This window comes from Prionailurus bengalensis, chromosome C1 (assembly GCF_016509475.1).
Source record: "Prionailurus bengalensis isolate Pbe53 chromosome C1, Fcat_Pben_1.1_paternal_pri, whole genome shotgun sequence".
Classification (NCBI taxonomy): Eukaryota; Metazoa; Chordata; class Mammalia; order Carnivora; family Felidae; genus Prionailurus; species Prionailurus bengalensis.
The window spans coordinates 118,785,000-118,811,693 of record NC_057345.1 but is presented as its reverse complement, the minus strand read 5'-3'; the positions used below and the strand labels follow the sequence as shown (position 1 = coordinate 118,811,693).

Below are 26,694 nucleotides of genomic sequence, written 5' to 3'. Positions count from 1 at the left end.
ATTAGTCTTTCACAGAAGAGTCAAGAATATGCATTGGGAAAAAGACAGTCTCTTTGACAAATGGTGTTGGGAAAACTGGACAGCTACATGCAAAAGAATGAAGCTGGTCCACGTTCTTCTACCATACACAAAAATGAACTCAAAATGGATTAAAGACCTAATGTGAGACCTAAAACCATAAAAATCCTGGAAAAGAGCACAGGCAGTAATTTTTCTGACATCAGCTATAGCAGCACTTTTTTTAGATATGTTTCCATAAACAGGGGAAATAAAAATAAACTATTGGGACTACATCAGAATAAAAAGCTTCTGCATAGCAAAGGAAATAATCAACAAAACGAAACACAGCCTACGAATGGGAGAATATATTTGCAAGTGACATATCTGATAAAGGCTTAATATCCAAAATATATAAAGAACTTACACACCTCAAAACTTAAAAAAACAAATTATGGACAGAAAACATGAACAGACATTTCTGTAAAGAAGACATTCAGATAGCCCACAGACACATGAAAAGATGCCAACATCACTCATCAGGGAAATGCAGATCAAGACTGCAATGAGGTATCACCTCACATCTGTCAGAATGGCTAAAATCAAAAACACAAGGAACAAGTGTTGGTGAAGATGTTGAGAAAAAGAAACACTTGTGCACTGCTGGTGGCATTGCAAACTGGTGCAGCCATCGTGGAAAACGGTAAAGAGGTTCCTCAAAAGAGTGAAAATAGAACTACCATATGATCCAGTAATTACACTTTTGGTTATTTACCCACAGAATACAAAAACACTAATTCAAAAGGATACATACACCTCTGTGTTTATTGCAACATTATTTACAATATTCAAATTATGCAAGCAGCCCAAGTGTCCATCAATAGACTTAATAATATAAATGGAATATTATTCTGCCATTTACAACAACTTAGATGAACCAGAAAATATAATGCTAAGCTAAATAAGTCAGAGAATGACAAATGCCATATGATTTCATTCAAATGTGGAACAAATGAGCAAAGAAAAAAAAAAGACAAACCAAGAAACAGACTCTTAATTATAGAGAACAAACTGATAGTTACCAGAGGAGAGGTGGGTGGGTGAAATAGGTGATAGGGATTAATGAGAGCACTTACCACAATGAGCACTAAGTAATGTATAGAATTTTTGAATCACTGTATTGTACACCTGAAACTTAACACCGTATGTTAATGGTCCTGGAATTAAATTAAAAACCTTGAAAAAATGATCAAGGAATTACATGTTACATTTTAATCTTGAATATATTGTATGCTTATATATGTAAAGTTAGTGTGTTAAAGTTTAGTTTATTGGTCATTTCACATCAGTCTAAAATATGTATGGCTGGAATTATTCATCCATCATGGAGATAACCAAAGTTATATGATGAAGCCGTAGTTTACTTTTTTTTTCCTATGTAACATATGAATTTGCTGTTGTTAACTTTTGCTTATACCAGCTCATTTTATGTTCATATATAAATATTTGATTTGTAGCTGAAATAATGGCATACTTACAGAAAAGTTGCAAGAACAGTGTAAATAACTATTTCTGTGGAACCATTTGAGAAAGAGCTGTAGATGTCTCATCACCCCTGAATTCTTTAGTGTATGTTGCCTACAAACAAGTATATTATGCACAACTCAGTACAACCATCAAAACTAGGAAGTTGACATTGTGACATTACCACCATCTAATCCACAGACTCCATTCAAATTTTGCCACTTGTCTCTACAGTGTCCTTTATAGCCAAAGGGTCTAGTTCGGTCAGATTCATGTTTTACATTCAGTTGTCAAATTTCTTTAGTTGCCTTCATCTTGGAATGCTGTGGTTCTTCATTCTTTCCTTAACTTCTATACTTTTGAAGATACAGGCCAGTTGTCTTATAAGCTCTCAGTTTGGGTTTGTCTGAAGTTTCCTCATGAACTAGATTAATCTTAGACACTTTGACAGAAAAATAAATGAAGTGATGCTGTGTTCTTCTTATTCTATCAAGTAACATTTAATTTCATTTTGTCTCATTACAGGTGATATTCACTTTGATCCCTTGATTAAGGTGGTGTCTGCCAGGCGTCTCCATTATATTCTTTTTCTCTTTGTAATAAGCTTGCTTGCTTGCTTGCTTGCTTGCTTGCTTGCTTATTTATTTATTTATTTATTTATTTATTTATTTATTTAGTGCCCCCCCCCGAAAAAGACCACTTTCTCATCAAACTTTCTGTTTATTTATGAACTAATGGATTCTTGTCTTAACCGGTGTGTTATCATTTGTAACTACTATTTCTTTTGATGCTCAAAGTTTCCCAAGTTTGGATGGTGGGAACTGCTTCAAGATGGTTTCTGTGTTCTTTTAACACGCACCATCATTCTTTGGGTATTACCTTACTTTCTGGCCCAAGAATACGTTCCATGTTCATATTGTATTTCCCTGCTCTAGCCCTGGAATTTGCTAGTTCTCCAGTTGGCTTTGTGGTCAGACTTAGGGAATGTATGTTTACGTTTATTTCTGTAATCTTATATATAAATTGACACATTCAGTGCCACAAGGCTGATTGTAGTTTTTTTCCTTTCCCATATTTGCAGTTCTCTTCTACGGAAACCAGGGTTTGATTGTCATCAGGATGTTTACTTGAGTGATAACTCACTCTGGATGGAATCAATCTCTAACCTCTCCCTGTACAGATTCTGGCATTACTCTGACCACCTAATAACTTCTGGACTGAATTATTTGGAAAGAGGAAGCTTTTTATGTTCCAATTACCTTATAAATACAGAGTAGTATATGAAGCACTTCTTTGGAAATAGTGTTGAAGAATGATTTTCCTAGAGGTATGGTTTAGAGTAGGAGGATTAGAGGGAAGAAAGAAGGCATGCTTGAGTAAAATATAGTAGGTTTTACTTGAGGTGGCCACATAACTTTTGCCTAAAGTAGGCCACATTTAAAACATTGAGATATAATTTACAAATCATAAAACTCACTTGTGGTTTTTAGTATATTCACAGAGTTCTGCAGCCATCACATCACTATCTAATTCCAGAATATTTTCATTGCAAAAGAAACCCTACTTACATTAATGGTCTCTTCCCATTTCCCCTCTCCCACAGCCTCTGGCAAACACTAATCTTTCTGTATGTATGGATGTACCTATTTTGAATATTTCATGTAAATAGAATTACATAATATATAGCCTTTTGAGTCTGGGAATGTGCTTAAGCATAATATTTTCAAGGTTTGTATTGTGGCATCTCCCCATACTTGATCCTTATGGTTGAGTAATATTCTGTTGTATGTATATGCTACATTTTGTTTACTCAATTCATTGATGGACATTTGGGTTCATTCATTTTTGGCTCTTAGGAATAGTGCTGCTATTAACATTGTGTACGAATTTTTGCATGAGTATAATTTTCAGTTTCTTGGGTATGTATCTAGGAGTGAATATGCTGGGGCATAAGGTAACTGTTTAACTTTTTGAGGAACTGCCAAACTGTTTTCCATAATGACTGTAGTATTCCACATTCTTTCCAGTAATGTGTGGGGGGTTCTGATTTCTCTGTGTCCTCACAAACACATTATTTCTTTCCTTTTTAATGTTTGTTTATTTTGAGAGAGAGTGCCAGTACCAGTGGGGAAGAGGGAGAGAATACCACGCAGGCTCCATGCTGTCAGCGCACAGTCCAACACGGGGCTCGATCCTGCAGACTGTGCGATCATGATGAGCCGAAATCAAGACTTGGGTGCTTAACTGAGCTACTCAGGCGCCCCCACAGTATTTCTTTTTTGATTCTAGCTATCCTAGTTGATATGAAGTGGTCCTATGTTGTTTTTGACTTGAACTTCCCTAAAGCCTAGTGATGTTAAGTACCTTTTCATGTGCTTTTTTGGCTGTTTCTGTATCTTCTTTGGAAAAATGTCTATTCCGATCCTTTGCACATTTTAAAATTGGGTTGTTTCTTTGTTGAGTTGTAAGAGTTCATATATTTTTTTCAGTAGTAGACATTTTTCAGATCTGTGATTTGCAAATATTTTTCCCCATTTTGTAGATTTTCTTTTTACTTTCTTGATAGTGTCCTTTGCACATAATTTTTTAATTTTGATGAAGTCTAATTTATCTGCTTTTTTTTTTATGCTTTTGGTCATATCTGCAAAACTGCTGCCTATTTTGTTTTTTTCTTTATATTTTGGAGTTAATTTTTGTATGTATTGTAAGGTAGGGGGCTAACTTCATTCTTTTGCATGTGGATATCCAGTAGTCCTAGCACTATTTATTGAAAAGGTTATTCTTTCTCTATTGAATAATCTTGGCTTATTGAAAATCAGTTAGCCAGTTATATGAGTTTATTTCTGGCTTCTGGCTTCTGGCTTCTGGCTTCTGTTCCATTCACCTATCCATATGTTGATCCTTATGCCAGCACTACATTGTCTTGATTACTGTAATTTTTTGCTAAGTTTGAAATTGGAGTTTAAGTGTGAATCCTTCAATTTTGTTCTTCTGTTTCAAGATTGTTTTGGCTGTTTGGGGTCACCTGTATTTCCATATACATTTTAGGATTAGCTTGTTCATTTCTGGGGGAAAAAAAGGCAATTGGAAGTTTGATCAGGATTGCACTGAGTCTATCCTTTTGCTATCATTATAATATTAAATCTTATCCATGAATATGGATTGTCTTTCCATGTACTGGATCTTTACATCTCTTAAAACAGTGTTTTATAGTTTCACTTTACATGTCTTTTACTTCCTTGGTTTTGTTCTTAAGCATTTTATTCCTTTAATGCTATTGTATACATAGTTGTTTTCTTTTTTTTTTTTTCTTTTTAAAAAATTTTTTAAGTTTATTTTGAGAGAGACAGAGACAGTGTGAGCTGGGGAGGGGCTGAGAGAGAGGGAGACAGAGAATCCCAAGCAGGCTCTGCACTGGCAGTATAGAGCCCAACACAGGGCCCGATCCCACAAACTGTGAGATCATGACTTGAGCTGAAACCAAGAGTTGGACGCTTAACTGACTAGGCCAGCCAGGTTCCCCTACATAGTTGTTTTCTTAATATCATCTTCTCATTGTTCATTGCTAGTATATAGGAATATAGTTGGGTTTTGTATACTTATCCTGTATCCTGCATCCTTGGTAAACTTCTTTATTAGTTTTAACGTGTTTTATGAAAAAGAACATGTCATCTGCAAAAAGAGATAGTGTGACTTCTTCCTTTCTGATCTGAATGCCTTTTAAAAAAATTTTTATTTAGATTCCAGTATAGTTAACATACGGTGTTATATTAGTTTCAGGTGTACAATATAGTGATTCAGCAATTCTATATATTACTCAGTGCTCGTGTATTTTCATTATCTTTTTACTTTTTAAAGTAAGCTCTACATCTAGTATGGAGCTTGAACTCAAGACCCCAAGATCAAGAATCACATTCTCCACCAACTGAGCCAGCCGGGCATCCCCTAATCTGAATGCCTTTTATTTATTTATTTTCTCTTTCTTGCTTAAGTGCCCTGGTTAGAACCGTTAGTAATATGTTGAATAGAAGTGGTGACAGCAGACATTATTGTCTTGTCCCTGATCTTAGGGGGAGAGTGATCAGTCTCTCACCATCAAGTATGCTACTTGTGAGATTTCTATAGATGCCCTTTATCACGTTAAGGAAGGTGTCTTTTATTTCTATTTTGTTCATTGTTTTTATCAAAAATGGTGTTGGGTTCTGTCAAATGCTTTTTCTGCATCTGTTGACAGAGTCATATGGTTTCTCTCTTGTATTCTGTTTATATGTTGTATTATGTTGATAGTTTTTTTTGTTTATGGGTGGTGTGTTGGACCAGTCTTGCTTTTCTGGGACAAATCCCACTTGGTCATAATGTATAAGCCTTTTATATGTTGCTTGATTTGATTTGTTAGTATTTTGTTGAATATTTTGGTGCGTATATTTGTAAGGAATATTGGTCTATAGTTTTGTGGGTTTTTTTCCCTTTGATATCTTTGTCTTGTTTGGTGGGAACAGTACTAGCCTCAGAGAATGAGTTGGAAAGTCTTCCCTCCTATTTCTGGGAAGGTCTTATGAAGGGTTGGTGTCAATTCTTCTTTTAGCATTTGGTAGAATTCACCAGCAAAGCTGTCTTGGTCCTGGGCTTTTCTTTGTGGGAAGTTTTTTGATTATTGACTAATCTCTTTATTTGTTATAGGTGTATTCAGATTTGCTGTTTGTTTCTTGAGGCAGTTTTTAAATCAAGCCACTTTATTTTTTTAAAGCTTATTGATTTATTTTGAGAGAGAGAGCGCATGGGCACACGTGAGCCAGGGAGAGGCAGAGGAAGGGGTGGAAAGAGGGAATCCCAAGCAGGCTCCACACTGTCATTTCAGAGCCTGATGCACAGGGGCTTGAACCCACAAACCATGAGATCATGACCTTAGCCGAAACCAAGAGTTGGATGCTTAACCGACTGAGCCACCCATGCACCCATAAACCAAGCCATTGTGGAGAGCTTTGGGGGACTTACTGGATGAGGGGTTGGGATAGTATGTGTAAACCAGTTTTATTCTGGCATCCTAGGATTTATAGTTGCTCTTCTTTTTGTTGACAGCAGAATATCGCCCATCCTCTATTTTCACATCTAAACTTAATTTAGTGTCCTTTTACATAGTCCAGAGATGATCTGAAGCTTTGAATTATAATGATGAAATCTCTAGCTGCTTTACATAGAAAAATGTGCATGTATGTATATTATATTTTGTGTACATATAAAGGTAATTAAGGTATTCCTGAACCCCATCTATGGACTTTTATTTAGTAACCTTTTCTTTCACAAATAATCTGTAGTTTAAAGGAAATCTGATAATGGTATTAATTTGCATGTGTTTTCTTAAAGTCTTTATGATAATCATTAGTGTTTTTGAAAATCTATAATCTCTTCTATATTATTGATGACTCCACAGATTTTTGTGGTACTATTTATTGATAAAGGATCAGGGTCATAAAAATAACAGGATGTGTGAAAAGTTGCCGAATGACAGCAGAACTCCCAATGTTACGGTTTAAATAAATGATGTTATGGGGTAGTTTTCTTGCACAATAGAATATTCCAGTGTGGAAATAATATATCTTAAACCAGGCAAGAAGGAATTCTTCTGATATTAAGTGGTTTTAGGTTGGTGCAGTAAGACTTGGCAAAATAGTTGAGGAATTAACTGTACCAATTTGCCAGAGAGCATGTATGATTTATTTTGAAGAAACAATTTTCAGTCTTAAAATCAAATGTCTACTGAGATCAAACAGGAGAACAAAAGAAGGGAAGCAAGTTGGAGTATATCTTAAAAGACACAGGAGTGTTGTGTACTTTTAAGAACTATGTTTTTTCTCATTTTTTTTTCCCTGAATCATGCTGCATGCTTGATATATTTTCATTTCCCATTAAAGATTTTTATTTAAGATTTTTTGGGTTTGTTTTATTTGTTTTTTTGATATTTATCCATTCTTGAGAGAGAATGTGAATTTATCCATTCTTGAGAGAGAGAGAATGTGAGCAGGATAGGGGCAGACACACACACACACACGCACACGCACACGCACACGCACACACTCTCTCTGTCTCTCATTCTCTCTCTCTCTCTCTCTCAATCTGAAGCAGTCTCCAGGCTCTGAGCTGTCAGCCCGGACCCGATGCAGGGCTCAAACTCAAGAACCAAACTGTGAGATCATGACCTGAGCTGAAGTCAGATGCTTAACTGACTGAACCACCCAGGCGCCCTTCAAGCTTCATATTTAGAGCTTAGAATTTTAATTGGTCCATCAAGTTTTTAAAGAAGAACTAGTTACCTAGATTGTAGACAACTCTGTCATGTTTCAGAAAAGAGAAACAAAGGTAGCATTTCTCCTTTACTTGGAAAAGAAGGAAAAAGAACTTTAACAAGTCAGTAGTAATTATTTTTTTGCTTTTTAAAAATACTGATTTGATAGCTTGTATTGGTTCTATGTATATTGTTTAAACTTCCCTTATTCTGTGTGTAAAACTCTTTAATTATTAGCACACAGTATTCAGCAGTCTATTAAAAGTATAATTAATACATTATGATCAGGTGGAGTTTAATTTTCAGAAATGCAAGGACGATTCATTATCAGTTGATACAACTTGTCATATATGTTTTTTCATGCATTGTCTCCTGCCTTTGTTTTCACAGGATTATCCTTTCTTGCTCACTTGATATCAGGCTTGGCTATGTGATTTGCCTTTGGCAGCGGAGTCTGAGTTGATGTGATGTTTGCCAATTCTGAATAGTTTCACTAACCATTTATGCTGTTATTGCTTCGTCATATACTTAAATGTATACTTAAATATACATTCAAAAAAAGATTGAAACTGAAATCTTTACCACAAAGAAAATAAAGTAACTTGATTAGTTGAAGTGTATGGCATTTAAAGACAACACTGAATGGAAATGGAGATGTTAGATCCAAAGCTGAAGGCTAGAAAATGCATAATTGTCTAGTGGAACATAGAGTAAATGTTTTACAAGTGCACACCTGGAGGCTGCAACAGTCAATTACCTTGATAGCAAATCCAAGATCACTGAGTTAAGGGAAGAGGCAATTCTTATTCTAGTTTTAGAATTCAGCTTTCAGGTACTGTGGGCACAGTGTGTGAGATTTGTTTGTCTTGCTGACCCTCACTTATCTGAGGTTGTGCAGATAATAGGTCTAGAATTCTTATCAAGTGGTTTTTTTGGTGGCCTGTTAAGCCCCTTCTTTGTAGCCCCATAATACCTTGAATAAACCCAATGGACTTTGGCCTGTATAGAATTGACCTTCTGTCTATCTGTGTAGCTCCATCCAAGCTGTAGAAGGTGTACCTTTTTCCATTTCTAGGTGTTTAGTGGATGTGTGTTACAACCTGTATAGGCAGCATCTATAGAAAACAGACCTGGTGATTACTCAGTGGCTCTGCTTTTTTTTTTTTTTTTTTTTAATTTTTTAAAGTTTGTTTATTTTGAGAGAGATAGAGAACAGCTTGAGCAGGGGAGGGACAGAGAGAGGGAGGGAGAGAATCCCAAGCAGGCTCTGCATTGTCAGCACAGAGCCTGACGCGGGGCTCGAACTCACAAAACTGTGAGATCATGGCCTGACCTGAAACTGAGAGTCAGATGCTTAACTGAGCCATCTAGGGGCCCCAGTTTTGCTCTCTTTCTTTGTAGATATTTGATTATTTACATTGGCAACAATAACAACAACAACAACCCTAGATTAGTAGAGGAATGATAGAAACATTTCTTTTAAACACATGATGTTAATTTACATATTATTGCCAGTGCTATTTATTTTTTTTAATAGTTTTTTTTTTTTTTAACGTTTATTTATTTTTGAGACAGAGAGAGACAGAGCACGAATGGGGGAGGGTCAGAAAGAGGGAGACACAGAATCTGAAATAGGCTCCAGGCTCCGAGCTGTCAGCACAGAGCCCGACGCGGGGCTCGAACTCACGGACCGCAAGATCGTGACCTGAGCCGAAGTCGGCTGCTTAACCGACTGAGCCACCCAGGCGCCCCTGGCAGTGCTATTTAATTTCATAATAGAAGTTCCAGCAATTATAGTTACAGAAGTTGTAAAGGCTGGAAAGGAGGAGGTAAAACTAACACTGTTGGCAGATGATTGGATTGGATATCAACTGAGAACTTAACACAAACAATAGGATTCAATAAAGTAATGGGGAGTGAAAAATATATAGAAATAAGTAGCATATATGTTAAATATATGCATATTGTAACATGCGCATAGATACCCTTGTATTTGTTAAATAAGGAGGAACAGTAAAAAGTGTGTTTCCAAAATAGATTATGTACTCTGTCCCTGGAGAGTAAATATAAAACCTGCCTCACTCAACTTATATTCCCACTATGAGTTTACTTTTAAGAATTTTAAAAGAGCATACTAATAATACACAGGCGCAGTGGGAAATCTATTTTAATGCCTCATCTAGGTCTTCATTTGAAATGTGTTACAATGAATATAGATTAAATTGAAGTGTTTTCAGTTAGATTACAGCAGTGCAGTGTATTGGTTCTCCATTTTTATAGCATAGTTTTTAAACTTTTTGTTGTTTACAATGTTAAAATTTTCAAAGATGTAAAAGATCTGTATGCTGAAAACTATAGAAAACTTATGAAGGAAATTGAAGAAGACACAAAGAAATGGAAAAACATTGCATGCTCATGGATTGGAAGAACAAATATTGTTAAAATGTCAATACTACCAAAAATGTTAAAATTTCCTTTAAAACAACCCTTTAATTCAGAGCATAGGCCTCTACTCCTGAGAGGAGAAATATTTTCTGCAGATGTACTTGTTTTGAAAGATGGTTAACACATCTCTGTTTTCAACCCTTTGCTCTTTGAGCAAAAGTAGTAGGGCATTTCTTTAATAGAGCTGTGTAGGTGGTTAGAAGTCAGGAATCACTTATTTGAAAAGCTGTTTACAGACTGTTTGGCTGAAGGGCTGGGATGAGGGTGTGTACATGTTAGTGTTTTGGAAGCTCCCTAGGTGATTCTTGTTTGATTTGGTTATGTCTTTTGTGTTTGTGATTAAATATTATTTATGTTTTAAGATATACATAAGTAGATAATTTTTCTTTCATGCCCAGTTCAATAGGACAGAAAGAAATGTGGCTTCTCATATCCTTTGATGTCTACATTTATCAACCAAACTTTAAAATTAGGAAATTAGGAGGGAGTTTGTTTGCTTTGTAAGGTATGATGGGGAAAGAGAACTCTATTAGTTTCACACTAAGCATCCAAGAATCTATATCTGCATGCTCTCACCTTTATCATCTAATGTAATTTAAACTCAACTCCTAAAGACCCTGATTGAAGGAAAATCCTATCAGTGCCTATCTCTGAGCTCTGAATTTTCCAGTCCCTGGGCTTGGAATGTGGAGGAGATGAAAGAAAACAGACTTGAGAATATGCAAGCATGAACTCAGACCTCAGACCTTCCCCCGAATAACGTCACCCAGAACTCCCCAGCTCCTAAATTTCACTTTAAAATGTGCTTGATGCATTATCTGAGTTTGGGTCATCCTAAGGGAGAGCAGACATATGTAGGTAAAGAAGGGACTAAAATATCTGCTTGGAAGAAAACTCTGATCCTTAATCTCACTGGGATGATTTTATATTTAATGTGCTTCTTAGAATAGTAGGGTACAAATTAAAGATTAAAGGTGAATTTTTGAGACTAGCCCTAGATGTTCTTAAACAGGAAGAAATTTAAGTTATAATGATCTAAGAAAGAAAGACTGTAGATTGATCTTGAAATATCACATGGTCTATCTTACATTAGTGTTTCTTTCTTTTACTCTTCAAAGTTCATTCTGTCAAAATTGATAGTCTGTTGGTTTTCAGTCCATTGTTAATGTTCTGTCTTTTTTTTTTTTAACCAACACACATAAACAGTTGTGGTTTTTTTTTGTTGTTTTTTTCCCCTTTTCCCCCTCCTTCCCTCTTTGAAGAAACTCTGGATGGGTCAGAAACCAATAACATCTTGTTGTGGGCAGGGGCGGTGCATGTGGTGATAGAAATTGGGTATATGGGCTGGTGGGCTATTGTAGGAGGTGGAGGGACTATGGACCATATGCCTATTAATACTACCCCAAAATTAAGCCATATAAATATATTACTTATATAAAATATTAAAATAAGGGGTCCATGAGAGTTTTAAGTAGTATGTGCTCATTGTAGAGTAAGTTTAAAATAGAGGAAAGCATAAAAAAGAAAAACTATCACCAGCAGTATCTGTCACTTAGAGATAAGATTTTTACTGTTTTGTTTTAGATTATCTCAGTCCAAAAGAAAAGTGCATGTTTTTGTATACAAACTTGTACATTTTGATAAAACACTTGTGTCTATCCTATACCTTTAAAAGGTGTAACCTACCTTTTAAAACTCAGCAGTATATTGTAAGTAATTTTCCAGATCCTTAAGTATTTGCTTTCCTTGTTTTTAATGGCTGCATCATGTTGTATCATACTGAAATACTTTAACCAGTTCACTGTTGTTGAATATACATATTGTCTTAACTTTCTCATATAATTGCTTATAAATAAATCTGCACACATCCATCACTATTTCTAGGTATAGAATTGTTGGGTCAAAGACAATTATTTTTAAAGCATTGTTAAATTGCCTCCTGGAAGAGTTGTGCTCATTTATGCTCATGGTGTAGGAGTCTCCCTAACCATAGGCACATAAGACAACCCAGGTGACCAGCCAGACTACCTGTTAATTCATTGCAGTAGAGTAGATAAAACCTGAAGATAAGGCAACTCCCAGATTCATGTTGTGGGAAGAAGACAGTCTGGGGTATAAAAACTAATTTTATCTTTTACCCAGTATGTCATTGGCATCAGGCTCTAGTAGGTATTAGCATAATTAAGTTTCAGATTATTGGATATTGAGTTGCTGACATTGGCCATGATGGATGGACTTTTTTGCTGTACTAGGTTGAAGTCTTTTCTGCTAAAAGATTGAATTGTGTTCTGTCTACGGGCTGGCCTAGGATTCAGTTGGAGGGACGTATAAAACTGAAGAGTTGCTACATTGAAATATGCTTAAAATGGATATCCACCTGAATTCAGTAAAAGATGAAAGATGGCTGGGTACTTGGCTGGCTCAATAGGTAGAACATGCAACTCTTGATCTCAGCTCCAGGTTGTGAGTTCGAGCACCACATTGGGTATAGAGAGTACTTAAAAAATAAAATCTTAAAGAAAGGATGAGAGATGGCTGACTAAGTAGCATACACACTTGGAATCTAGAGAAAATATTGCACAGTACTTAATTGCCTTTTGAACTGTTTACTGACCATCTTATTTCAATGTGCAGAGGTACTTTGCTCGCCCACTGGTAGCTTTGTGAATTTCACTTTTGGATCTTGGGGGAGAATGGAGAGAAGAGGCTAGGCAAATAATTGGCAAGAAAAGCAAACGGTTACAAGGCTGTTAACAATGCAGCCTTGTTTACCCACTTTGCCTGTCTGGGTTTCTGAAACTGGATTCCTTAGCTCTGTGAACTAGTTAGTACAAGAGCACTCCTTTCGTTTTTTGGGTGCTTGGAATTGTAAGCATGTTGGAGAGAACACAGGCTTGTATATCTTAGTTGGATGAGTGCATCCCGTCACTGTTAGGACATGGTGGTGTACAGGGATTAATAGTGAGAAGTGAGCTGGGACTGGTTTATGTGTGGAAGCCTCTGGAATTGCTTCTTAAGTCTGTTTGTGTTACGGGCATTTCAGAGTGGGGAGGTTACAGAAATCAAAAGCCTATTACTTTTGAAACCAGAAGTCTGCTAGTCACAGTTTTAACATTTTTTATTTATAAAGCAAAAGAACAAAAAAGGCTACTTCATTTAATAGGTGGGGTTAGTTATGAGAAAGATCTAATTTTATTTTGCAGGCTCTTTCAAAGAGTACTACGTCTGAGTAGTATCTGTTTTGTAAAATTTAAATGACACTGTTATTTCCTCTCACTTTTGGTTGTGATCTGTTAATAAATATTACGTTTTTATTACAAGAATGAACCAGACACTGGAGTATGAGGATACTTTTCTTCTCATTTTAACAATTTTGAAAGAGTCATTTTATTTTGGAAACAGGAAAACTAAGGGCAGAATTTAAAATATCATCCTTGTTACTGTGAGAGAGGAGAGGAAGTGTTTTAAGAAGTAGTATATCTGGTCTTAGGTCTTTTTTTGCTTGTGTGTCATAAGCTTGCTGTAGATGTTGGGACAGATAATCCTCCCCCATTTTCATCCTCACTTTTGTTTTTCATATTTCTTTCTGGTTATCAACAAAAACATGATGAAAATTAACTTTTAATAATTAAAATATTGAGTTCTATCATCTGCATAACATCTGATTTTTTTATTTTCAGCACTGGTTAGATGGTACAAAGAGCATCAAAAAGCAAGTAAAAAGTAAGTGTTGAAAAAATTGTGAACAAAAAGTAAATTATATATTAGAAGCTCTGATTCCTAATAAATCATGTTTCAGATGAATTTCTTAGCATCTCTACTTTAAAGATAATTTCAATTTGATATACTGACCTACCCCCTTAGTTCTAGAGGGTTAATAGTAATCTAGATTCAAGTGCTTTATAGTTTATTTCCTGGAGAAAGGCTTGCATCTTGCAAGGAGATTGAGTTCTCATGCGATGCTTAACTTTTATTTAGTAATTGTGTTGGAATTTTCCTGCTTGGCATCTGTCCTGCTCTGTAAAATGTTTTGAGACTTTAAAGCTGTAACTTTTAAAATTTAAAAATAATGAAATGAAACAATTGACATAAGATGTCAGTTTTATTCCTAGTAATAGGGAAAAATACCAGTGTTCACTCGTAATCCAGCTTTGTGGTAGTAGAGATTTCAGAGCGCCTCACCTTTTTTGTCTTTACAAAATAATGGGACCTCTGAGAATTTACAAGTTAGTGAAATAGGTGAAGTGAATTGAAAGTGTGGGGGGAATTTGCAGTGAGCGGTTAATAACCCAGGCATTCCTTAGTCTTTTAAGAAATATAGTGTGACAGGTTTTTTAGGGCTGTTAGATTGCACAGTCAAGACTTTTATTTGATGCATTTGTCCCTAAACTGTTAGAATTAATCTAGAGCTATCTATTTTTGGGAGGACAGCTAATTGTAATGGTACTATATGATGGTTGGTACATTTTAAAAAACCTACTGATTGATCTTTTTGTGTTAGGTGTACTTAAAACCTTTAATTTAAAGGCTTTAATGAAGCCATACAGTATTTCGATGTGTGAAATATTACCACAAAGCCTGTTACCTTTTCTCCCTACTTCAAGTAGATTATTTTTGACAAATTTACTGACTGGAAAATTCTTACAGTTTGAATAGTTATATTTAAAAAAATTAAAGTTTTTTTTTTTTTTTTTTAAACAGTTGGTTCACCCTATTGTCTGCATCTTCGAGTTAAGTTTTATTCCTCAGAACCAAATAATCTTCGTGAAGAGCTAACCCGGTAAGACTACTCTCTAGAGTTGTACAGTGGTAAAGTAGTTTTGGTCAGCTAGCTAAAGGTGTTGGAAGATTGTCTTTATAATTCTTTACAGTTTATAGACCACTAATGAAATGGATCTCTTACCCCTGGTAATAAGACCTGTCAGACAATAGAATTTCATTTTGGCACAGTGTTTTTAAGTGTAGAATTTTTCCCTTTGTCAGTTTTCAAAATAAAGAGTTGGTTCCCTAGCATTCTTTAAGGTAACTACTGAGTTCCTTTTTTAAATTATCATCAACTCATGGATTTTACTTATTTATGTATGTATGTATGTTCAGTTTTGGGAGTGAGTGTGAGCAGGGGAAGGGCAAAGAGAGAGGGACAGAGGATTTGAAGCGGGCTCCGTGCCAACAGCAGTGAGCCCGATGCGAGTCTTGAATTCACTAATCATGACCTGAGCGGAAGTCAGATGCTTGGCTGACAGAGCCACACAGGTGCCCCTCAACTCATGGATTTTAAACAAGATTGATGTGTTTGAATATGTTGCCATATTATATTTATTCATGTTATGTTTGTTGGTGTTCAAAGTGATCTGTCTTTGGCCACTGGGAGTTTATTCATGTTGGCTCCTAATATTCTTTACCTATTGAAATGCCGCTCGCTGACTGATGAAAAATAATAAATCCTGATTTGGTTTGAATAGTTTTAAACAAACTTTAAGCAGGTTATATACAATTATTTCTATTTTGTCCTGCCTCCTTCATATTTATTCATTGATTATACATGGTAAATGCATGATTCATTCACACATACTATTTATTAAGTAAAAATTGAGTTGCTGAGTCCCTTTAGAAGGGTTTTCTTCTCTTGCACCCTCTACCAGTGAGATTATAGCTAATCTCCATAGTTACATATATGCCTGTGTCCTTTCACATCCCAGGTGGTTTGTGTTGTGAGAGTAATGTAAACTTAGATCACAGAGCTCATTCTCCATAATTTGCTTAAAACCTTTAATCTTAAGGTGGTTGTACTGTACTCAGTTATCTTATGGACATGCTGCCATCCTCCTGATGGCTTATCGGCCCCAATTTTTTTTTCATATTTTTTTTCTTTTATAGATTCTATTGCAGGTAAAATTCTGTAATTAAAAATGTTTCTTTTCACATTAGAAGGGTAGGATTATTTTTCATAGTAGATTATTCTGTTTAGTTAAATTTGTGCCTTTTATTTTTCTTAGGTATTTATTTGTTCTTCAGTTAAAACAAGATATTCTCAGTGGAAAGTGAGTATTAGTTATTTAAGGTAAACCACATTTTATTAAGTAGTTGAAAATGATTTTGAAAAATAAGTTCATAATTATGAAAAAGGAATGGTCAACATAAAGTAGGTATTATTTGCATTTATCTTAAAATGAACCTTGGGAAGTTGACTTGTCTAACAAATTTGTGTTTCGGTCTCAGATTAGAGTGTCCCTTTGATACAGCAGTTCAGCTGGCAGCTTATAATCTGCAAGGTAAGCAATTCTTATGTTGATTGTTAAGAATAAAGCATAATTCTTTTTTGTGTGTTTTTAGTTAAGAATTTCAAAAGATTCAAAATGATGGGTAAGAAAAGTAACACCACTGTTAACTTGTATCAATATCCAACCTTATTACTTTACTTTGTTTAAAGAACATGGCCTTCTTTTTCTTCCCGTTCACTTCATTTGCTCCCTTTCTATCTGTAACTTCTTTTCAAGCAAAATTGCTGTTGACTTGATAATTCAATAAATATTATAAGGGGACTCTCAGCTTTTTTTTTTTTTTTTAACTTGAAAAGAATGCAGGGATATAAGAGATTTTTGCAGTTGTATTTTTGCTTTCTTTAGTTTGATTCTTTTTTTTTTTTTTAAGTCTTGTTTATTTTGAGGGGGAGAGAGAGAGCATGAGAGTGAGTGAGGGAGGGACAAAGAGAGTGAGAAAGAGAGAAACTCCAGCAGGCTCCTCACTGTCAGTGCACAGCCCAACTCAGGCTCGATGTCAAGAAGTAGGAGATCATTACATGAGCTAAAAATCAAGAGTCAGATGCTTAACCGACTGAGCCACCCAGGCACTCCTCTTTAGTTTTATTCTTAAAAATGAATCCATGAAAGAAATACTTAGAGCATATTTAAAAGTTCCTGATGGTTAAATATTTTCCAATAAATGAAATTAATGAAAAAACTTACAATTTTGTACCTTATTGTACTGACGAAATACTGTTAAGTTTAGGTATTTTTTTCTGAAAAATTGACATTTTAAGAAAACTGTAATTTCGGTCCTCATTCACAAAATGGAAAGAAATCTGTTCTATTGGAGTATCTAGACGCTTAACCATCTGAGTGTATCTTGGACGCTTAACCATCTGAGCCACCCAGGCACCCCTAAATGTTTATTGTTTGATTCATGCATTGTGGCTCTATTTTGTTATCTCTTAATCCTCCTTATCACATTTTTTTTCCTAAGTAAAAGTTGTTTCCTACTTTCTCCTTCATCCACAGCACCATTATTTGCATGATTCCGCCACACTTCTTGTCATGTTGTGCATCTCTGTGTCCCGTGTCTAATATTTTGCCAAATCGGAAGTCTTAAGGTCCTTAGAATAAATTTGCTGAAGTACAGTACATCTTCATAAAATGAGCTCTGTGTTTCTTGTTTATGATTTTATATTTTATCAGAATAATTTTTGTTACTAGCTTTTCTCATACTCTCAATTCAGTTTTTCCTTGACATTTTAATATATATCCTGAACAACACTAGGTAGAAGATTTGGTTTGGTGCTTCTTAAAAATGTGACCTAAAACAGAAAAAAAAAATACCCGTTATCCAGACAAAAGAGTAATTTCTTCAGCAACAAATTGGGCATGATAATATTTTCCAAGGTTGTTGAGAAAATAGATGACAATATATCTGTAATACATCAAGTGTGTAGAGTCTGTATTCAATAAATAATGAGTTGTTACCATTTTTATTAGTATCTCAAGATCTCTGTATTTTTTTCTCTATACAACTGGATTTTTTTAATAAAAATGGAACTATTTTAATTTTTAAATGAGTAAGATGTTCTTTAAAAGGGAAAATGTCTAAAGTAAAGAAAATATTAGAATCATTTTCCCTTCTTCCCCAAACCTATATTTCAGAGCTAACCATAGATGGGCACATTATTATTTGTGCCCCGCCCAAGTGTTTTCCTACTGCTTCCCTTCCCCAGATACTTTTTACTAATATTTTTTTAAGTTATTTCTTTAGGATTATCTATTTACAATTACAGGAGGACGGAGCCTGTATCTTGTAGTGGTGTATGATGTCATGTTCTCTGCATATTAGATTTTTTTTTTTTTTAATATTTATTTTTGAGAGAAAGAGTGCAAGCTGGGGAGGGGCAGAGAGAGAGGGAGACACAGAATCTGAAGCAGGCTCCAGGCTCTGAGCTGTCAGCACAGAGCCCGACATGGGGCTCGAACCCATGAACCATGAGATCGTGACCTGAGCCGAAGTCAGATGCTTAACCGACTGAGTCATCCAGGTGCCCCTCTGCATATTGGATTCTTAATAGATGCTGGCTAAATGTTTTTTTTAAAGGTTACTAAATATTTTTGTTTATTCATTATAAGGTCAAAAGGTGTTTCTCTAAGGAAGTCTACAAAGAGGTTTGCAAAAGCTAAACATTATAAGATATGAAATAAATGAACAGAAACACATATATTTGAAAATATACCACCAACCACAAGTATATCATTGTGCGTATAGATGTTGGTTGACACGTTGTAAGTCTAAGCTAGATTTATTTTGGGGAATGATCTGGGTGTTATGAATTACTATAGTTTAAGAAAGAACGTTTGTAATCTTAGCAGTTTTTATTAATGAATTCTGAAGAAAGATTCAGCAGGAAATAAACTTAATTAACAAAATATAACTTTGTGCAACTTATGTTTGTAGCTGAACTTGGTGACTATGATCTTGCTGAGCATAGTCCTGAACTTGTGTCTGAGTTCAGGTTCGTGCCCATTCAGACTGAAGAGATGGAGCTGGCTATTTTTGAGAAATGGAAGGAATACAGGTACTTGGCTTTGCCCACACTTTTCTTTAACATCACTGCAGTGATTTTGTATGTTTTCTTCTATTACCGTCCTTGGTATAGAATTTACATTTATTATTATTAAAAATTACTATTTTTTAAATTTCAGAGGTCAGACACCAGCACAAGCTGAAACCAATTATCTGAATAAAGCCAAATGGTTAGAAATGTATGGGGTTGATATGCATGTGGTCAAGGTAAGAACTGTGTTGTGATGATTTTTAAAAAGTTTATTCCTTCAAGATTGAAGGTAACTATGACATTTTTCAAAATGAAGGAGGGCATGGAGATGGTATAGTATAGCACTGGGTACTTGGGATGTGTTATAAAGGTTGAGATTAAATATGAAAATCTCACATAAAGTTACAGTATAAGAAAGAAGAGAAACAACCAAAATCTCCAAAAAGGTGTATCTGTGTTTTTAAGGTGTTACTATGTTTTTTAGATTTTTAAACCACTTTTTATTCTTATTAAGTGTAATATTCATGTAACATTCATGTCATCTGGCATCACATAAGCTGAGTAGGCTATTTAAAAATTAAAATAATTCAGGAAGCAAAATTGAAAATTTATAGCTTGAGAAGACTTTGATAAGCTGTAATACAGCTTGTATAATGATTTAACTTATTTCTAGTTTAAAAAGTTAAAATTTTCCAGAAAGACAGTTTTTTTAAAGTTTGTTTATTTGTTTATTTATTGTGAGAGAGAGCTAGTGTGTGTGAGTGCACATGCATGTGGGGGAGGGGCAGCAAGAGAGGGAGAGAGAATCTCAAGCAGGCTCTGTGCTGTCCGCGCAGAACTGAACACGGGGCTTGATCTCCTAAACCATGAGATCATGACCTGAGCCAAAGTCAAGAATCAGACGTTCAACTCACTGAGCCACCCAGGCGCCCCTAGAAAGGTAGTCTTTTTAAAAATGGTGATTTAAGTGGTGAATAGAATATAGGCAGAATCTGCAAAGAGCTTTCTTTGTCGTGGAAGTACACCTGTGTATTTTCAGTGATGACCTACCTTAAGACTATGGTGTTAGCCAAAGCATAAGAGACTCTTAAAAAACTGAGAACAAACTGGGGGTTGATGGGGGGTGGGAGGGAGGAGAGGGTGGGTGATGGGTATTGAGGAGGGCACCTTTTGGGATGAGCACTGGGTGTTGTATGGAAACCAATTTGACAATAAATTTCATATATTGAGGAAAAAAAAAGACTATGGTGTTAACGGTGAACTAAATGTATACATGAATTTTCATGAGAATGTTATTTTGGATATTTCTATTTGTTGAAAACATTTTGCATATTAATAGTAGCCTGTATATAGTTAATATAATTCAATGTGAAAATAAACTTTTGTGTGAAAATGTGATATCTGTCTTATGCAAATAAAGTTAACATGTTTTGCTTTCCTTAAATTAGGCTAGAGATGGAAATGACTATAGCTTGGGACTGACCCCAACAGGAGTCCTTGTTTTTGAAGGAGAGACCAAAATTGGCCTATTTTTTTGGTAAGCAGAGTTAATATTACAGATACTTACAGGTTTTTTGTTGTTGTTGTTGTTTTTTAATGACTAAAAACATTTCTTTCAAGTTAATACATAAAATAGAGTTTGGAGATCAAATAATTCTGAAAAGATAATAAAAATCACCTGTCTCCTGTCATACTCCTTACCCATTCTTAGTCCCATCCCCCAGGGGTAATTTTTAAAACTCTTCCATCCATTTTTCCATTAGTTTCAAGGTATGTCAATATACATCTCTTGATACATATTTTTTATTTCTACATGTATTAAATGTTCACATGGACACTCTCATGTCGTATAGTTATTAATTACATCACTACTTTTAGGACTTCTTGTTCCACAGTCATATTACCCCATATTCCCTGGTGTGTAAGAGGAAAATATTTACCCCTCCTTTTAAGCTGTGCTTCTCTTTTTAGGTCCCAACTTAACTCATAGTTTAAAATTGTATTTGCATTTCCTATCAAGGAATAGATTTTACTTGGATTTCGTAGCCATAGTAAAGTTCTTCACATCTTGCCTGGTTTGTTCTAAAAGTAGAAAATCAGGAAATAGTGTTCATATTGTTATCCCTGTATCTGAAATGGTGGAGAACTTCACACTGTACTGGTGTTATATACATGAGTTAAAGGGCCTCTATGTTGTTTACTTCTTCACAGCATGCCAGGATGGTTAGCTCAAAGCCCGCCAGCACCAAACTCAATTTCTTATATATCCAGTTACTTTAAATATAGCCCAATAAGTTTATTTTTAATCATTTAGAGCCTTCCTGCTTTGCATGTCCCCCTATAAACTGTATCTGCCATCAGCTGGTCATAGATGTGACAAATCCTGTAGCTATAAAAGACACCAAACCACTACTGCCCTTCGGAACTCTCTGACCTAGAGACTTCCCGCTTGCTGCTGAATGCCATTGCATAGAAACCCAAGCCCCCTCTCTAATTCCCTTCTCTCCTACAAGTTCCCTTGCTGTCTCCCCTGCTTTGGGGGTAGCTTTGTGCAGCCACCTCTGGAGGATCTCCTGTTGTCAAGGGCTTCCTTTTCACACAACCCTGTCCAAACACCTGTCAGTAAAGTTTGTTGTACAATAGAGCTAGGTCATGATCCTTTCTTTCTGATCAGTCTGGAAATACTTGAACTCACAACTGGAATTACATTTTCTTTCTGTATAGGTTTTTGTTTTTCCTGGAGTTTTTGGCTTCCCCCTCAGTTTCTTACACCCCACGCAGTGCTTTAAATTACCTGCCTTTGTCTTATCCTTACGTTCTTTCAGATCCTCAGGGTTGCATTAAATGATTTTTCTGTTCCCGTTGAAATTGTCTGCTCTCCAGGCTGCTCTACAGCTTTCATCTGTTTTTTCAGCTAGGATCCTGTGTCTTCGTCCCATATTTTCCTTTCTTTTGTTTTTTCTGATCTATATCCTCAGGTAACTAACTGCCTAAGAAAAGCAGGGTGTAGGAGATAAATTGTTTGAATCCTTGGATACCTTAAAATGGTTTATTCTTCTCTTATGCTTTCTTGGTAATTGGGCTGAGAATAGAATTTTAGGTTTGAAAATTATTTTCCCTCAAAAAGTTGAAGATAGATTTCATTTATTTTGGAATTCAGGTATCCATGCTAGGGACTTTCTGAGAGACTTGAGTGGAATACCTTCACAGTCGTCCCTTGATAGGTGAAGGAGCTTTGGGGTATTTATTTATCCAGTCTTTGAGTGTTAATTCTCTGACACTTCCAGCTTGCCCTATGGGCAGATGGAACATACTTCATGGCCAGAGAATGCTGTAGCTGGAGAGTTGAAGAAAGCATCTTTTGTACCACTTCTTAAGGTTGTTGTGAGGATCTGTTGAAATAATACGTGTAGTACACCTAGAAGGTTACCTGACACTTGATAGGCCTTATGTAAGTATTTGTTACACTTGAGTGCTAGTTCTTCCCCTCCTGCTCCACCTATTGTGCTTAGTTACTTACTATTTTAGTACAACTCTTGTAAAAAAAAGTTATGTTTTACAATTGTATTTTGTATAAGTTATATTTAAAAATTAGCGAGAATGAGAGTTTCATTGTTTTGACATTCACAGTTTGCAGAAGTGCAAAGTTCACATGTGGTAGGTTGTTGAGGATTTCAGTACAGGTGGGTGATAGAATTGGAAAAGGGGCCATAAAGTGAGGTTTAAAAAACCTTTTTTCTTTTTTTTTTAAAGATGTACTTCCTCAAACAAATTGATACAGAAAATAAAGTTGCAGGTCTTAATTAAAAATTTGTTTTCATTTATGCCTTTTAGAAAACCTTTATAGTCTTTCTGTATCCAGTTCCTATGCTGCTGCTCTACACTAGGCCTGGGGAATCTCTTGTACCATAGCTGGGAACCTATAAAGTATTAAATGGATTTCTTCATTTTCTTTTTTTTTGTAACATTTTTACTGTCTGATATTTGTGCAGCATCAGTTTTGTTAGAGATCCTGCTTTTGAAATGTTTTTTTTCTGTTATCCTAAATATTTTTTTTAGATTAGAGGCTTTGTTGGTGGGCAGTACAGGTAAAGAGGGTAAACACCCTCTTAATCAATTTACAGTTCAGCTGTTAGATGATTGATATACTGGAAATAACAGCAAAAATTTTATTTTAATTTAGAGGACATTATTTGAAATCTGGCTTTTGTTCTAATATTGTTATAGGCCCAAGATAACCAGGTTGGATTTTAAGAAGAATAAATTAACCCTGGTGGTTGTAGAAGATGATGATCAGGTAGGAATTGTATTGCATTATTTATTTAACGATGACTATGTTATGTGGTAACTCAAGTCTAATTTTTCTTTTCTTCTTTTTTTTTGAGAGAGAGGGAGAATGTGCATGCAAGCTGGAGAGGGGCAGAGAGAGAGAGGGATAGAGAGAGAGTCCCAGGCAGGCTCCATACCCAGCACAGAGCCCAATGCCAGGCTTGATCTCACAACCGTGAGGTCATGGCCTGAGCCGAAATCAAGAGTTGGACACTTAAGTGACTGAGCCGCCCAGGCACTCCTATTATTCTTTTATAAGGGTTTCCAAACTCATATTCTTTAATAAAATCTTCTCAATTTAGGCTTACTTTTTTTTTTTTTCCAGTTAACTCTAGTTCCCGATTGATAAACACAACATGAATGTGTCTCAGATGCATTATGCTAGGTGAAAAAAGCCAGACTCAGAAAATTATGACTTGTATGATTTCATTTATATGATGATCTGGGGAGGGCAATCCTATAATAATGGAACAGATCACTGTTTGGGATTAGGGAGAATGAGGAGGCTTGACTACAAAGAAACAGCAAAGGGAATTTAGGGGAATGAGATAACTTTTCTATAACCAGATTTTGGTGGTAGTTCCTAGACTCCATGCAATTTGTCATAGCTCACAGAATCATGAATGAACTAAAAAAAAAAATAATAACTTTATTCCTTGCAAAGAAATAAATTGAAAAACATATATACATATAGATGGATATAGATAAAGGCAAGTTCAGCAATTGTATGCACAATGATGTGTGAGAAGGACTACTTAGCAAAACCTAAAAGAAGATTTGGAAAATTAGATGAAACAGTGATATTACTAATTTTATTACTAAGACAATGCAAAGGATTGCCCTTTCACCCAGCTTAGAAGGAAATTATAGAGGCAACAGACAGAGCATTTTAAAAAGAAATCTATTGAGGGGGCACCTGGGTGGTTCAGTCAGTTAAGCATCTGACTTTGGCTCAGATCATGATCTCATAGCTCATGAGTTTGAGCCCCACGTTGGGCTCTGTGCTGACAGCTCAGAGCCTCGAGCCTGCTTTGGATTCTCCCCCTCTCTCTGCCTCTCCCCTCCTCATGCTTTGTCTTTCTCTCTCTCTGAAAAATAAACATTAAAAAAAAAATTAAAAAAAAAAAGAAATCTATTGGGGTGCCTGGGTGCATTGGTTAAGTGTGCACCCCAGGTTAAGTGACTTGGGGTGCCTGGGTGCATTGGTTAAGTGTGCACCCCAGGTTAAGTGACTTTAGCTCAGGTCACGACCTCATGGTTTGTGAGTTCAGGCGCTGCGTCGAGCTCTGTGCCGACAGCTCAGAACCTGGAGCCTGCTTCGGATTCTGTATCTCCCTCTCTCTCTGCCCCTCCCCCACTTGCACTCTGTTGTCTCTGTCTCTCTCTTGAAAATAAACATTAAAAAAAATTAAATCTGATGGCACAGAGGATGATCATTGTATCATCAACAAATGAGTTAACAATGAGTCAGAAGCTGCAGATTTCATATGTAAAAACTTATTTTACGATTTTCCTTTTTATGTAAGCACATATGTGATTGCATGATATTTGTATCGAAATCCAAAGGCATTTTTTCAGGAAGAATAAAATACAATTCTTTGTGATAAGGAAATATGGTCATAATTTAATTGGTGACACTTGTTCTTATTTGGGCCATAAAATGCACATTTTACAATTGATGGCATTTTAAATTAGATCTTATATAGTATTACCTTCTTGGATATCTTTTTGAAGGTATTTTACACACACACATGTGCAAATATGTGTATCTGTTCTTTTTTATACAGAAGTTACCATGCTTTTAGACTGTGTACTAACCCTTTTTAAACTTTACATTATAACTTTTGGAATATTTTCCATATCTGTATGTAGAATGCTTCTTTGTTCTTAAAAAGCAAACTAAACTGCACAGTATTCTGTGTGGATGTACCCTAAATTATTTAATACATTCTCAACATTTATTCACTATATATGCATGAATTTGTACATCAGCAAATATCTGTAGGATAGTTTCCTGGAGGTGGATTTGCTGGTTCAAATGGTTATGTGCACTTGTCCTAGATAACAGAGATCCTATGAAGGATCAAACCTGTTTCTTCAGAGGAGTTGTCACATTTTTATCTGAAAGGTAAAAAATGGAATTTCACTGTAGGTTTAATTTGTATTTCTGTTTTTATGGGTGATACTGAACATCTTTTCACATATTTTGTTAGTTATATTTCCTTTTCTCCAAACTCTCTATTCATACCCTTTGCCCATTTTGTCATTGGGCCTTTTTTCTTACTGGTTTGTTTTGCCCTTTTTCATAGAAATTGTAAATACTGTATCTAATAGTTGTTCATCTGTTAATGTTATTTATTGTGATTTTTGCCACATGCTTTAAAAAAAATTAAATAGGCAAATTTATCAGTCTTTCATGGATTATGGAAGGGTTTTTCCTCCTTTGAGGTTATATGTTTCTCCATGGTTTATTCTATGTGTATTTTTTGTTCGTCAATTTCACTGAAGTATAATATACATTCGGATAAGTGCAAAAACAAGTGGGCAGCTTGCTGGATTTTCACGAACACCTATATGACCAGCACCTAGTTGGGGACGTAGAATACTACTAGAATTACACACTTTTGTGCCTCCCACCAGGTATAGTCCTCCAAAGGTATTTTCTTGTTCTTCTGACTTTACCACCATACACTGGTTTTTGTTTATATCTTAAACTCAATCTGAATGAAACCTGACTGTTCTCTTTGTGTCTGACTTCTCTTTATTTATATTTGTGAGCCTTCGCCCTCTTGCAGCTGGTTGCTATAGTAGGCTCCTTCTTACTGTTACATAGTATTCCTTTTTTTTTTTTAAAAAAAAAACGTTTATTTATTATTGAGAGACAGAGAGAGATAGAGCATGAGCATGGGAGGGGCAGAGAGAGGAGGAGACGCAGAATCTGAAGCAGGTTCCAGGCTCTGAGCTGTCAAAACAGAGCCAGCGGGGCTCGAACCCACAAACCGTGAGACCACGACCTGAGCCAAAGTCGGACGCCCAACCGACTGAGCCACCCAGGCACCCCAGTAATATTCCTTTTTACATATAGACTGCACTTATTTATCCATCCTGTTGTTGACGGACTGTTGAGTTGTTCTGGTTTTCACTATTAAAAGTGCTGCTCTGAAGACTAGGGTATGCATGTGTTCGGTTTTAGTGGATACTGCCAAACTGTTTTCAAAAGTGTTGATACACATTTGCATTCCCACCTACAATGTAAGAGAGTTCCATTTGTTCTCTTTTGGCTAATGTTTGGTATTGTTCC

General features: G+C 35.7%; 1 protein-coding gene across 4 annotated transcripts in view; it reads left to right on the top strand.

Moving 5' to 3' along the window:
• The window catches only part of EPB41L5 (erythrocyte membrane protein band 4.1 like 5), a 141,457-nt gene that overhangs the window by 28,862 nt on the left and 85,901 nt on the right, over positions 1-26,694 (top strand). For all 4 annotated transcript variants that reach the window (XM_043576567.1, XM_043576566.1, XM_043576565.1 and 1 more), the window contains exons 4-11: positions 13,930-13,972; positions 14,951-15,029; positions 16,246-16,290; positions 16,469-16,521; positions 18,965-19,085; positions 19,213-19,300; positions 20,513-20,601; positions 23,292-23,361. In XM_043576567.1, the coding sequence (XP_043432502.1) occupies positions 13,930-13,972; positions 14,951-15,029; positions 16,246-16,290; positions 16,469-16,521; positions 18,965-19,085; positions 19,213-19,300; positions 20,513-20,601; positions 23,292-23,361 (588 nt within the window). The remainder of the gene's footprint in view (positions 1-13,929; positions 13,973-14,950; positions 15,030-16,245; positions 16,291-16,468; positions 16,522-18,964; positions 19,086-19,212; positions 19,301-20,512; positions 20,602-23,291; positions 23,362-26,694) is intronic.